This window comes from Dipodomys spectabilis, unplaced genomic scaffold, assembly GCF_019054845.1.
Source record: "Dipodomys spectabilis isolate Male_0828 unplaced genomic scaffold, ASM1905484v1 ptg000096l, whole genome shotgun sequence".
In the NCBI taxonomy this organism is placed as follows: Eukaryota; Metazoa; Chordata; class Mammalia; order Rodentia; family Heteromyidae; genus Dipodomys; species Dipodomys spectabilis.
The window spans coordinates 8,667,089-8,681,716 of NW_024870773.1; the positions used below are offsets into that span (position 1 = coordinate 8,667,089).

The 14,628-nt window shown below is 38.9% G+C and overlaps 1 protein-coding gene across 1 annotated transcript; it reads right to left on the bottom strand.

Moving 5' to 3' along the window:
• Window positions 1-1,299: 1,299 nt before the first annotated feature.
• Thnsl1 (threonine synthase like 1) lies at window positions 1,300-14,335 on the bottom strand. Its single transcript, XM_042686099.1, has 3 exons — window positions 14,234-14,335; window positions 5,676-5,830; window positions 1,300-3,648 (listed from the first exon to the last, which is right to left on the bottom strand). Exon 3 carries the CDS (start codon window positions 3,599-3,601, stop codon window positions 1,355-1,357), a length of 2,247 nt encoding a protein of 748 aa, XP_042542033.1. The 5' UTR covers window positions 3,602-3,648; window positions 5,676-5,830; window positions 14,234-14,335; the 3' UTR covers window positions 1,300-1,354.
• Between the last annotated feature and the right edge of the window lie 293 nt (window positions 14,336-14,628).

Consider the following 14,628-nt stretch of genomic DNA (forward strand, 5'->3'; position numbering starts at 1 on the left):
CTGAAGAGCTGAGGGACAGCGCCCAGGCCCAGAGTTCAGGCCCCACGACAGGACCCCCCCAAAAAAAAAAATGAAATGATTAACAGAAATTTGGGACAGTGGTTACCTCCGTGGGGGAGAAATGAATACAAAGTGGGGGGCAAATGTTTGATGAGGTCCTTTTGTTCAGCACTGTGGTGTTTAGGTATTTATATACATATTTAATATATAAATTTAAATACCTAAGCTGAGTGCTTAGGTATTTATTATTCATCCTTAAACTGAACATGATTTAGACACTGGAGCAAATTAGAAGCGGTGGAATAACGCACTAAACAATTCCCAGAGCTTGGTTGGAAAATGAAGAAAAGTAGATGGACAGAAATGTAGAGAAGTTTTACAGTGAAATGAGATCATGTGAGTGCCAGGGAAGGAAAGGCTCCAAGGGAGGAAAGAAGAGGGAGAGGAGGTGATGTGGAAAATCATGTGGACTGACTGAAGGGAACAGGACACAGGCCCTGGGAAAGGAGAACTACCCATTTCAATCAAAAGGACGGAGGAAAGGATGACAAACACTCAGTGGATTCACAGAGCAGGCAAGCTGAGGGATCATGTGGGAACTCAAGTGCCTCAGGTTATTAGCTGAGAGTAAAGGGTCAGAAATCATGAAGAACATGAACAGATCATTTTGGACAACGAGGGAACAAATTGGCCACATGTAAATATAGCTGGACTTGAGCATGGCCTCTTCTCTGACTAGAACTCCCCCCTCCTTCTGATGCTACAAACTTCACCTCAGTTTCTATGTTCTCTGAGACATCTTGTTGATTATTCCATCATAAAATCCTTTTCCTCTAAAAGGATACCTTTCATTTGAGCAACCACTATCTTACAGAAAGTTCTGTATTGTACATTTCATTTTTGTGTGCATGTGCTAGTCCTGGGGCTCGAAATCAGGGCTTGTAAACTGTCATGCGCTTTTTGGCTCAAGGTTAGCAACCTACAAGTTGAGCCACAGCTTCTGGCTTTTTGGTGGTTAACTGGAGAGAAGTCTCTCGTGGATTTTCCTGCCCAGTCTGGCTTAGCACTGACATGCTCAGATCTCAGCCTCCTGAGTAGCTAGAATCACAGGCATGAATCACTGGTGCCTGGCACATAACTCTACACATTATTTACCACTTGTCATTTCTAGACTAAGGATCTAAGGAGGTACAGAATTGGTATAATGACCAGTCCTAGAGAAAAGACTGTTGAACTTCCAAGTTAACAGATAAATATAGACATTTACATAAAAAAACAAAATATTATTAACACTCCAAATCAACAGCTGAGATTTATTATTGCATGCTTATTACCTGGGGGTGGGGGTAATGTTCTACTCAGAAACCTTTCCTATGAATTGAATTTGGATTTGTTTTTCCACGTGACTCTTCAGTGCATTCACATCAGCTGCACAAACCTGGTACTCCATCTTCTCATGATGCTTGGTTCTCTCCAATAAAGCTTCATGTGGTGGAGGTAAGGCATTATAGGAACCCAATAAATACAGCTGGCTAGATGAAGTTTGGCTGATTTCTTCAATCTTTAAGGCCTGCATGATGGCAGGTGCAAACTTTGAGTAATGTGCTGTAGATGAGATAATCACTGGGCAGGTTTTGTCTTGCATTCTGTCTGCAACCACTTTTGCAACAGCAGTGTGTGGATCTAAAATATATCCTGAAGTATTGTAGGTAGAGTTAATAGCTGACAGGCACTCATCCTCAGAGCACCAGTCAGCTACAAAATCCTGCTGAAGTTTCTCAACTAGGATCTTCTCTATTTGGAAGTGATGCTGGCTTTCTAGCTGGTTAAATAATTTTGTCATTAATTTTCCATCTTTATTAGCCACCAAATATAAATGTCGCTCTAGGTTTGAGGATTTAAGAATGTCTATTGATGGTGAGAAGGTTCGTGTTAATTTCCTTTCTCGGAGATCGTAAAGTCCTGTTTTTATAAAGTCAGTCAAAACACGGTTTTGATTAGAGGCACAGATAAATTTCCGAAAAGGGATTCCCATCATCTTGGCATATACTGCTGCTAATATGTTACCAAAATTTCCTGTGGGAATACAGACATCTACTGGGTTTCCAAAAGAAATAAATCCTTGATTAACGAGATCAAGATATGCAGAAGCATGATAAACTACCTGGGGAAGCAGTCGGCCCCAGTTTATGGAATTAGCTGAACTTAAAATTGTTCCATATTCCATAATAAGAAAGCCAGTAAAATCAGAATCATTAAAAATTCTTTTTACAGCTGTCTGGCAAAAATCAAAATCTGAGTCAACACCCACTGCTTGTCCATTTTCTCTCTGACTGCCAACTATTTGTGCTTTTTGGAAATCACTGACTCCATTGTGAGGAAAAAATGTGATTACAGCTATTCTTCGCTTGTCATTCTTATTCAGATGGCTAAATGCATTTAAGACTGCACTCCCTGTGTCTCCTGAAGTAGCTACAAGGATCATATAATTGCAACCGGGTGGAATACAGTATGCAAAAATATGAGGCATAAGCTGTAAAGACAAATCTTTAAATGATCCTGTTGGCCCGTGGAACAACTCCAGAATGAACTGGTTGCCTGAAAGGTACCTGATTGGAGCAATTTTGGAGCAGGCAAAGTTTTCCCCATAAGCAGTTTCAATCATTTCTCCCAACCTGGCAGCAGGTATGTCTGCAGGATGTATACACCTTTCCAATAGTATTTGTGCCCTTTCTATGTAGGTTGCTCCTACTAGGCTTTTCCACTCGCCAGAGCTTAATTTGGGAAACTCCTTCTCTGGAACAAAGAGTCCACCATCAGAAGCTAATCCCTCGATCACAGCTTCGCTGAAAAATTTTGTTGAAACTTTCTGTTGACAGTCTTTAGGACAAACATACCTTGTTGAAATGAATGTTTCAGAATCCACATCTTGGTATCTTTTAACTGTATCTAGTACTTTCTCTGCTATCTCCTCTGGGGTAGCCCCGCTTTCGCAAAAAACTCGAGCATCATACCACTTCTTATAATATTGTCTTCTAAATTTAAGTATGTCTTTCATAGATGTTCCAGAATTCAGGCCTACAATCATCTTTATGTTCATGAATTTTAGACGATTAATTATATCTGTTAGAGGTACATCCAGATATATAATTATTCCATTTTTCTTCAGATGCCACATGCTAGCATCATGCATGGGATTGGACCCACTAAGGGAAATGACACTTCCAGATGCAGACATGTTTAACACAGCTTTTCCTTCCTCTTCTAAAAACTGCTCATTACCAACATCCTGCAATTTTTTAGAAACTTTCATATTCCACGTTTTTTCAAGGATATCATCATCCACATCTATCACACAACGATCCAGTTTCTGACCTATTATTTTGCCCACTGTGGTTTTCCCAGAACCAGGAGGCCCCATCAGGACAATGTTTTTGTCTCCAACAAGAGAATGAGTTGAATGCCATGACTTCCTTAATTCTGCAAATGCAAAAGTTCTTGAAAGAAACAGCCATGCGTGTTTATCCATTTTAACATGTACACTAGAAAAACATTTCTGTGTTATCAGCTTCAGATGCTGGCATCGGTTAAAGTGGAGCATTCTCTTTTCACTTTCCTGCCAAGTCGACCTAAGAATTGGCTTTAGCCCTTTTCAAGACATAAAAACAAGAAAGATACTTGGTTATGTATTTCAACCAACTGTTAAAAAACCCTCACTGAATATAAGTATATTCTCAACATATGAAATGCTTAAAAATACTGTCATCCAAATCCCCATATACTGCAATATTCTTCTCATAATAAGCTCTTTTCTTTTTTATTATAATTATTAACATTAATTGTACAAATAGATTGGCTTTACTGTGGCATTTATATACGTAAATAAGAATACCACCCTCCCTTCCCTCTGCTTTCCAATCTAATCTATAACTGTCTCGCTTCTATTTTCAGATCATTTCCCCTATGTGAGGGAAAGCATGTAATATTTGTTAAGAATACCTTTTCAAATCTCAATACACTGAAAAGCCAAAACTTGTAAAAAACAAAAAACAAAAAAAAAACTATGCAATTTCCAGCACAACCTTATTGTAACTATAAAGAACAGAAATGGCTGGGCGCCGGTGGCTCATGCCTGTAATCCTAGCTACTCAGGAGGCTGAGATCTGAGGATCATGGTTCAAAGCCAGCCCAGGCAGGAAAGTCCATGAAACTCTTATCTCCAATAAAAAAAAACACCAGAAAACCAGAAGTTGCGCTGAAGCTCAAGTGGTAGAGCACTCGCCTTGAGCTGAAGAGCTGAGGGACAGTGCTCAGGCACAGAGTTCAAGCCCTATGACCAACAAAAAATAAAGAAAGAAGTGTTACTCAGAAAATACCATCAAAGGTTTTAAACAAACAGAATTCAGTGTGTGTATATACATGTCTCTTTATATACACACATATACTAAGTATGCATATATACAAAGTATACATTATACTTAGTGTGTATACATACTTAGCATACATATATACACTGAATCAAGTTAGTATTTCTTTTCCTTTCATGGAATATCACAATAAAATTGTTTCATGAATTATTGTTTACAACAGATATAAAGAGCAGTTGGGACTGGGCGCTTATCACTTGAAATTCACAATTATTAACAATATTTTCAATATTTTCCTTTATTTATATGAACATGATAAAAGAGTAGCATTTTATTTATTAACTTATATTTACTTTTTATTATAGAATTCACAACAGTGAACTAGAATGAAATAATATACCTATATATAAAGTATTTAAATAATTTTCTAAGCTGTAGAACAGTTATGATATTTTATTTCCTATCCTATCTGTCTTTTACATGCATACTGTTAAGATCATGTTTACATACTGTTCACAATCTAGACTTTAAAAAAGCCAAAGTTCACGCCTATAATCCTAGCTACTGAGGAAGCTGAGATCTGAGGATCACGGTTCAAAGCCAGTCCGGGCAGAAAAGACCGTGAGATTCTTATCTCCAATTAACTACTAGAAAACTGGAAGGCGCTATGGCTCAAGCAGTAGAGCGCTTGCCTTGAGCTGAAGAGCACAGGGACAGCGCCCAAGCCAAGTTCAAGCCCCATGACTGACAAAAAAAAAAAAAAAAGCCAAAGTGAAAGTTACTTTATGCTGATAATTAAGAAAAATTATTAATCAGTGGTGAGGTCAAATTTTTCGTGAATATAACATGATCTGCATGAATCTATCACTTCTGATTCTGTTTCTACAAACATATTTAATGCGAATTCCAGATTCAAGAGAAACAGCCAGGAAATTCAATAACATTCCAAATGACCAAAGGAAACATGATTCTGGCTCTACAATCCCCATACTAATCAAGCCTCTGTTTTTGGAAATAGACTCACCATATTTTACTGAAATAAAATATATGCCAGACAAGTCAATTTTTTGTCATGTAAAATACAATTCAGCAACTGCTGAAATATTCAATTAATTTACTTATGTAACTTTACAGATACCCAGTGGGACTTTTCACATTTGTTGATAGAATGCCACTAAACCATATAAAACGTTAAATGACATAGTTATGTATATTCTGAACACTTGATTATGTACTACTGATTATGCCACTTAAAAACTTTTGTGTAGACATTTAAACCATTTTAATCTAACTCTAAATTTAACTTACAAGTAAACTAAGAACTGTCAAGAGAAGGAATTCATTTCCTTATCTGACTTTACAGCTTGCATGTGCTGTACTCAGCTCCATTGACTTGTGAAGGCAGGAAATGCAAGAACTAGCCTCAGGCAAAGAGATGCTGATGTTGAGGCAAACAGTGGGATCTGCAATAGAAAACATTTCCAGTTAGCTATGACTGATACCTTGTCATAAAATTCTACACACAGATGATCTATTAATAAAGAATACACCTGATATCTCAGAAAGACAGAAAAACTAATTTTTTCACATTTTCTCAAATCTGTTATTAATGAAGATATTTGACTTTGCCTTTCAACATGAATCTTACTGTGGGAAATAATTCTGCAACATAGTACTAGGGGCATTTCTACCATTGGCAATAAAAAGGCATTATAAACCAAGTAATAACCTAAAATCTTTCAAAACCATGCTTGAGTTTAATAATTTCACTGTGTTTTGCCAAAAGAAAAAAAGTCAGTGGACACAAGGATGAAGTGAGTGTCTAGAGCTGTTCTTTCAAGTTGTCTTATTTATCTGAATCACCATATTATTTGCAAATATCATCATCTACTGTACAAAAAAAGCTCAAATAAAGCTTGTGTCACATACAGGTATCTCCTAACTACTAAAATGAGTCAAAATAAATTGAAAGAACACAGCAGGGGGATAGCAACCAAGAATATTTGTACACAGTATTATTAATCCTTGCCAAATCAGTGTATTTTTTATGATTTGGTTTAGGAGCTTTGATTTGGTTTAGGAGCTTTTAGGGAAAATAATGGTACTTATCCTGAATGAACTATTTACTATATATAGTCTGTACTCCAGGACCAGAAGGAATTGTAACTTAACCATTTCAGCAATTTATTTCATTGAAATGTATTCTAGTACTGTACTCTAGCCTATTTTAAAGCACTACACGAAACAGATCTATTAACCTCCTATTCAACAAGTTTTTGCTTACATTATTTCAGGGTCTTTTGAGTTTGCCATACATAGTTTTCTTTCTGATCTGTGTCAGTAATAATTGTATATTATTATAATATATATGAGTAGCTCGGTTTGGGGTTTTTTGTTTTGGGGGTTTTTGCCAGTCCTGGGGCTTGAACTCAGGGCCTGGGCACTATTCCTTAGCTCTTTTGCTCTACCACTTGAACCACAGCTCCACTTTTTGCTTTTTGGTGGCCATAGTTAGGAGTCTAACAGATTTTCCTGCCACCACAATCCAGAGACTTCAGATTCCTGAGTAGGTAGGATTTCAGATGTGAGCCACCAGTACCTGGCTCCTCATGCATTCTTTTAAATTTCACCTTGTTTCTCTCTTCAAAAGACTTTGAGGGAGCAGAATAAAGAAAATGACACTTCAATTTATAAATTCCTTATTAATAACTGTCCCGTCACAAAAATTGCTAACACTAGAAAGGAGTTAAGTGCTGTAACATGCAACAAATATTAACTTCTAAAGAAAATGGGTATATTTTATTTATACCTTATTTTATAATACTTAGCCCCAAATTAACTTTGGAGTCTATTTCAAGCTAGCAAAAAACCAAAAGGAGAGAAACTGAAGCTGTGGTATGAAATATTTATGAGTCCTTATTTAAGAGATAATTCCATTGAAGCTCATTTTTCATGGTAGTTAATGTCTTACAAGTTACCACATCGAATTAGTAGCACTGAAATATTATTCTTAGGAAAAATGCAGATTTAGGTGCTTAGAAGCCTCCAGTCATAATATTTTCCCCAACCAACTACTATGTAATCTTGTTCTCTATTTAAAGACATCTTTTTTGGGGGGGAGGGGCCAGTCGTGGGGCTTGAATTCTAGGCCTGGGTGTTGTCCCTGAGCTCTTCAGCTCAAGACTAGCACTCTACCACTTGAGCCACAGTGCCACTTCTGGTCTTTTCTGTTTATATGGTGCTGAGGAACCGAACCTTGGGCCTCAAGCGTGTGAGGCAAGCACTCTACAGCTGAGCCACCTTCCCAGCCCTAAAGACATCTTATTTATATTATTTGTTCATTGTTATGAGTTTACAGTCAATAACAGTCTAACTCCTGACTGTATGAAGCTCATGTTATACATCTGTTCTCTCTCTAAAGCCTTCTTACCATTGGAGATAGATACTACACAGCATTTCAGCACTCAATTTATAGATGACTTTAAACCACAAAGGCACCCACTAACAGCACAAAATCATATGAAAAGGACGTTTACAGAATGAAGGCATTTTAAAACAAGAAGATAAGAGTATTACCTGTTTGATATGTCCATGAACCACTGTGAAAGTGTTTCCAAGTGTTTGTTTTGGGATTGAAATTACATTATAGTCAGTGAGAGACCCTAAGTTTGTAATCCATGAGCATTGAATATCAATTGTACATCATTTCCTTTACTTAAAACTATTTTATTAAATCTTTTCATCTATTAATATTTTTGGGGGGGGTCCAGTCATGGGGCCTGAACTCTGGGCTTGGGCGCTGTCCCTCAGCTCTTCAGCTCAAGGCTAGTGCTCTACCACTTGAGCCACAACGCCACTTCTGGCTTTTTTTTTTTTTTTTTTTTTTGCTTATGTGGTGCTGAGGAATCAAATCCAGGGCCTCATGCATGCAAGGCAAGCACTCTACCACTGAGCCACCTTCCCAGCCCTCTATTAATATTTTAATACCCATTTCAGCATAGTGGTCATGAACAGGCAGTTTCCCTTAGCCAAAAGATAATCCTATTTCAAATGAAATGGAAGCCAATCACAAAAGACTCAGAAAACAAAAACTAAAGAACATACATCTTGCAAGTAATCAGATATCACTGTATTTCTAATTCTAAATATAATTTGTAATGTAAATTCTCCACAAAATACTTTGGTTATACCAACTTTGCAGAAGATGGAATGTCTGCACAATTCCATTACACACGGATATTTTCCCAGTGCTGGGGTTAGTAGCAGGGCCTTGTACATGCTGGACAAGTACACTGAGCTACACCTCATCCTCTAATACTAATAATTTTTACATCAGTTTTGTGCTTGATATTGGTGGCTCATGTCTATAATCCTACCTATTCATGAGGTAGAGATCTCAGTAGGTTGAGATCTGTGGTTGAAGATCCTGGGTTCAAAGCCCAACCTGAGCTGACAAATCCTTGAGATGCTCATCTCCAATTACCAGAAAAAAAAAAAAAAGCCAGAACTAGAGGCATGGCTCAAGTGGTAGACCGCCAGCTGTGAGCAAAAAGAAGAGTGTAAGACCCTGAGTTCAAAACTTAGCACTATTGCCAGGCGCCGGTGGCTCACGCCTGTAATCCTATTTATTCAGGAGGCTGAGATCTGAGGATCACAGTTCAAAGCCAGCCCAGGAAGAAATGTCCGTGAGACTCTTATCTCCAATAAACCACTTGGAAACTGGAAGTGGCGCTGTGGCTCAAGCAGTAGAGAGCTCGCCTTGAGCTGAAGAGCGCAGGGACAGCGCCCAAGCCCAGAGTTCAAGCCCCAGGACGGACAAAAAAAAAAAAAACAGCACTACTGGCATGTGCACGTGTCCACACCCACCCATGTGATACAGACACACACACACATTTAGGGTCACAATAGGTGACTTCTGGTCACTTATAATAATGAAGCTTTTTGACCCATTAACTACAATGGGGTGTTTTTTTTAATTTAATTTTATTGTCAAGGTGATCTACAGTTACATACATAAGATAATGAGTACATTTATTGTCCAACATTGTTATCCCCTCCCTTCTACGTTCCTTTCACCCTTTCTCCCCCCTCCCAAGTTGTAAAGTTTATTTCCAACACAGTGTCTTATAAGTATCACTGTTGCATTGGTTCACCCTTTGTCCTGTGTCTCACCATTTTGTTGTTCCCTTTCCCTTCACCAAATCAGATAAATATATATACAAGACATTTTTCTATGGAAAGTGTCTAGACATCAAGGTCTAGCTTAATGGAAGTGCACTTGCCTAGAATGCATAAATCCCTGTGGTGTTGCTTTTTTTTAATGATGAGAACTAGCTATAAATCAATGCATTCTCAGCAATACTATGTCATAATTGGACTCATCACCTGATATTAATACAATCTCTGAATTTCTATGAGGTGTCTAGATCTAGTGCCATATTAAAGAAAGCCATTGAGGCTTAAAAACATATTTAAAATTTCTGTTATTTTACATCAATAAATTGCTTTTCAGTAAGTTTAAAACTGCAAAAATCAAATACAAATCAAAATAAAAGTCAAATACAAATACTAAAATGAAATACAGTGGCAACAGGGGATAAACCAAAGGAGGGAAAATGAAAGAAACAAAAAATAACTTCACATAGTACATTAATAACAACAACAATAAAGAAAAACCTCTTGTTTCCATATCTTGGAGTTCATTTAGATTATCATCACCTTATATGGTCATATGTACATAGCTACTGAGTTGTGGTGATCCTCTGCAAGGATTATCCCAGGCATATACTAATTTTTACAAATGAGGGAAATGTTTCTTTGGGTCTGGTTTACTCCACTTAATATGATTTTTTCCCAGTCTTTCCATTTCCCTATGAATAGGATAATGTCATTCTTTCTGATGGAAGCATAGGACTCCATTGTGTATTCTCTCGGTCCATTCACCTACTGAGGGGTATCTGGGTTCCATATCTTAGCTATGGTAAATAATGGTGCAATGAACATGGTTGTGCTTTAGTATGGCCTTGTTTGTGGTCATTTGGGTTAATGCCCAGGAGTGGGATTGCTGGGTTAAAGGGGAGTTCTATGTTTAGTCTTTTGAGGAACCCAAATGAGTTTTTTTTAGATACAAAAGATATTTGCCATCCAAATAGATCAATAAAAAGGTAGTAAATCAGTATCACAACTAAAACTTTACAAAAATAAAACGAATGTACATTTGTATGTAACAATTCAAGTTATCATATAACCCCAGGCACAGATTTGACAATTTTACTCTAGGCAAGAGATTAAACTAAATGAAGAATTTAAGAAGGATAAAATACAGAAATGAATACTAATACATTTACATGTTTTTGTGTGCTGGTTCTGGGGGTTGAACTCAGGGCCTGGACACTGTCTCTAAGCTTTTTCACGCAAGGCTAGCACTCTGTCTATTGAGCCACAGCTCCAGTTCTGGCTTTTGTGATGGTTAATTGGTGATAGACTTTCAAAAACTTTGCTGTCCAGGCTGGCTTTAAACTGCAGTCCTCAGATCTAAGCCTCCTGAGAAGCTAGGATTACAGGCATGAGCCCTGGCTACAATGATATGTTAAACAGGAAGTACATACTAATTTTAGCAACCTATTTGCAATTGTATTTTATAGGTTTACCATTATATGATAATCAACCAAAATTATATTCTAGCACATAAAAAATTTTACTTCCAAAACAATTCATAATTTTTCCAATCCTACAAAAATAGTCTAATTTTCAAACAGGAAGAATTTTTAAAATCCTAATTTAGCTTTTGCCATATAAATTTAAGTATTTGTTTGCTATTATATACCTTTCTAAAATAAAATGCAAGAGAGCACTTCAAAAATTACTTAGAGCTCAGCATGGCGGTACATGCCTGTAACCCCAGCACTCCAGTGGCTAAAACAGGAGGCTGTGGAGCTCAAGGCTAGCCTGGGGTAAATAGCAAGTTCAAGACCAGTCTGAAGTATATAATAGGATCCTGTCTTTAAAAAAACCAAGGCCTAGTTCAATGGAATCACACTTGTCTAGAATGCATAAAGCCCTGTAGTGTTGCTTTTTTTTTTAATGATGAGAACTAGCTATAAATCAATGTATTCTCAGAAATACTATGCCATAAATGGACTCAACACCTGATATTAGTACAGTCTATGAATTTCTATGAAAAGTGTCTAGATCTAGCACCTTATTAAAGAAAGTCACTGAGGCTTAAAAACATATTTAAAATTTCTGTAATTTTATATCAATAAATTACTTTTCAGAAAATTAAAAACTACAAAAAAAAAAAAAAACTGGGCATCGGTGGCTCACGCCTGTAATCCTAGCTACTCAGGAGGCTGAGATCTGAGGATTGCAGTTCAAAGCCAGCCCAGGCAGGAAAGTCCGTGAGACTCTTAAAAACCAGAAGTGGCGCTGTGACTCAAACAGTCACAGCGCAGGGACAGTGCCCAAGCCCAGAGTTCAAGCCCCACAACTGACCAAAAAAAAAAAAAAACAACACCAAAAAACCTGCAAAAACATCAGGCCATTAATTAGCCAAGAGTGAGACAGGCTATGCTGCTTTGGACAACTGACTCCAAATCCTCTCTACAAGACCTTCAGTTAGTTACCCACTTCCCAGGAAATAGATCAGATCATGCTTTATTAGGCTATGTTCTAATACAAGGACATATAACGAACAGCATCATTACACAAGTTCATCACTCACTTATCTTCATCAGAAACTAAGCTATTCTTGCTATTGGGGGAGGAGGGTCTGTTGTTAAATATCCTAATGCTCTCAAGTATTTAACTGAAGACTTTTAAGCACCATTCCCAGTGCTGCAACTTCAAATATTTTAGAGGCCTGCCTGCTGAAGACATGGTTCAAGTGGCAGAACATCTGCCAACATGAAGCCCTGAGTCCAAACACCAATACTGTAATCCCATCTCTCTCTCTCTCTCTCTCTCTCTCTCTCACACACACACACACACACACACACACACACACACACACACACACACACACACACCCCTATATTTTCCTTTTAGTTGTCTTTGGCCAAAAGCCAAATTTGCTTATGTATAACACACTACATACCATTTATACTAAGGATCTGTGCAAACAAACCACAATCTACAGGCCAAACCTGTCATCACTATTTGTGTAAATTGTCTCAGTGACACACCACTTTGCTCATCTCTTTTTCATTCATCTGTTTACTATAGTATTATTTGTGGCTGCTTTTGAGCTGCAAATGTCAGACCTGTGCAATTTCCAGAAACTACCTGGTCTGAAGAGGCTAAAATATGTATTCTTATCTTTTATACCTTTTGATCCATAAAGCAATATAGCAACACTAATTCCCTGTGGATGTGCTGTGGGACTTAGGTATTTTTTGAGCACTCCTACCATTTCAAGAGAATTATAAAACTTAGAAACTGTTTAAACATAGTTTCAACTCTCTAAAAAATATATGTTCCTTTCTCAATGACCTAACAGCCTCATCATGATTGTAAATTCACATACTACAGTGAGGTGGTATTAAGAAAATTTGTCTAGTATCTTTTTGAAGCCCAATGAAATAAAAACATCGATGAAATTATTTTGTTTCAGGACGACAAGGCTAGCAGCAGCCAATTGAAGCTAACTAGAGATAATCATGCTTTAGTTACTGGCTCTTTCAGGAACTGAGTTATGCATAGTCCCAAGGGTTCCTTCAATAGAACACTTACAAGCCTTAGGGCTGGGATACTGCTTAGTGGTACAGCATTTGCATAGTGATTTGGGGGGTCTTTGATTTGAATCTTAGCACTGAAAAGATACGTAAACCTTGGCATTTTAAAGCCAATGAGGTTATCATTCTATGAGTCTTTGGTTCAAATTTCAGAATAGGCAGGAACAGGGGGGTACCAAGGGAATTTCCTCTATATATGCTAAGAAATAAATGAATAAAAGTAAAATAAATACTCAAAGTGAAAAGGCAGGGACAGCGAGGTATAGACAGACCTAGTCTACATATAAATCTAAAATGTTTTAGACGACAGAAACTCAGTCGTAAACGTTCAGAAAAATCATACTCCCTCCCAAAAGGTCAACCATCTGAAATGTTTGGTCAGTGCCTGGAGTAAAAAGTAACACTTGATACAAAGTTAAAATTATTATCTAATGAAATTCTGTAAGAGCTCCCAAAACACATTTTGGATAGCTACCTGGATAGGCCCCAAAAGTTGATCCAACCTTCATGGCACTTCGTCCCTCCCCCAGGCACCCCAAATGTGGTTACTGTCCCTTATGTATGAAGAGCTTCATTCCCCTGAGGCCTCTCTGTAGGGCTGGATCCAGAACCGTTTATTTTCCTTCCAAACCATTTAACCCAAATGTCTTTTTTGAGACTGGAGTAAAGGATGTGACAACTTCAGCAGCCAGAACACCACCAACGGAAGCCCAGCCCAAATGGTTCAAAGGGGAATCAAAGTGCTTTTCGGAAAGAGAAATGTCATAACAATAATAACATATAAAATAGCAACAATAACAATTAATAATAATAATAATAGTAATAATAATAAGGGCCCCAAAGCATGAGTAGAAGGGCCCATTTCAAGGCCGCTCCTCCACAGGTGCGTGGGGGGGGGGGATGGGGACGCGGGCACAGGTGACAGAGCCGCCACCTGCGGGCCGGGAGGGCGCGGGCGCTCATGGGACAGCGGTCACCACGGGCTACGGGGGCCTGCGGGGACCGGGCGGGAAACAGCGAGACAAATGACATTACAACCAAGAAGCGGAGGGAAAGGGCGACGGGGAGGGGGCGGCATGCGATGGACACAGACGGGCCTCTGCTTTTTCCTTTCTTCGTCCTCCAATAACTCACCAAGAAAAGCACACTGAGAAGACGGGCAAAGGAAAGGAAATGGCACGAAGTGTCCAGAAGCCACCAGTGCCGCCTCGGTAGACTGAGCCCAGGGAGCCCAGCTCTCACTCCGACCCGCCCACTAAGCCCCCGCGCCGCGGCCTCTGCGCCTGCGCTGACCTGCGCGTCCGCGCTCCGCGTCCACGCCCCGGGCACGTGACTCTCCCGCGCTCCGCCCCCAGGCCTTGAGGCTTCTCTTTTTCTCCCCCTGGCTTGGGCTCTGCGTCCGCCCGGTCCTACCGCTCGCTCCGCCCCTCTCGGCATTGGGGCGTGCGCACTAGAGTCTTCTAGTGTGACGCCTGCGCACCAACCGCGCTGCTGCTTGTAGTCCTGTTTTTTTCCGTTCGTTCTCCCCA

Excerpts from the sequence above, each read along its gene's own strand:
- Thnsl1 (XM_042686099.1), bottom strand. The coding sequence starts at position 3,601 with ATGCTCCACTTTAACCGATGCCAGCATCTGAAGCTGATAACACAGAAA.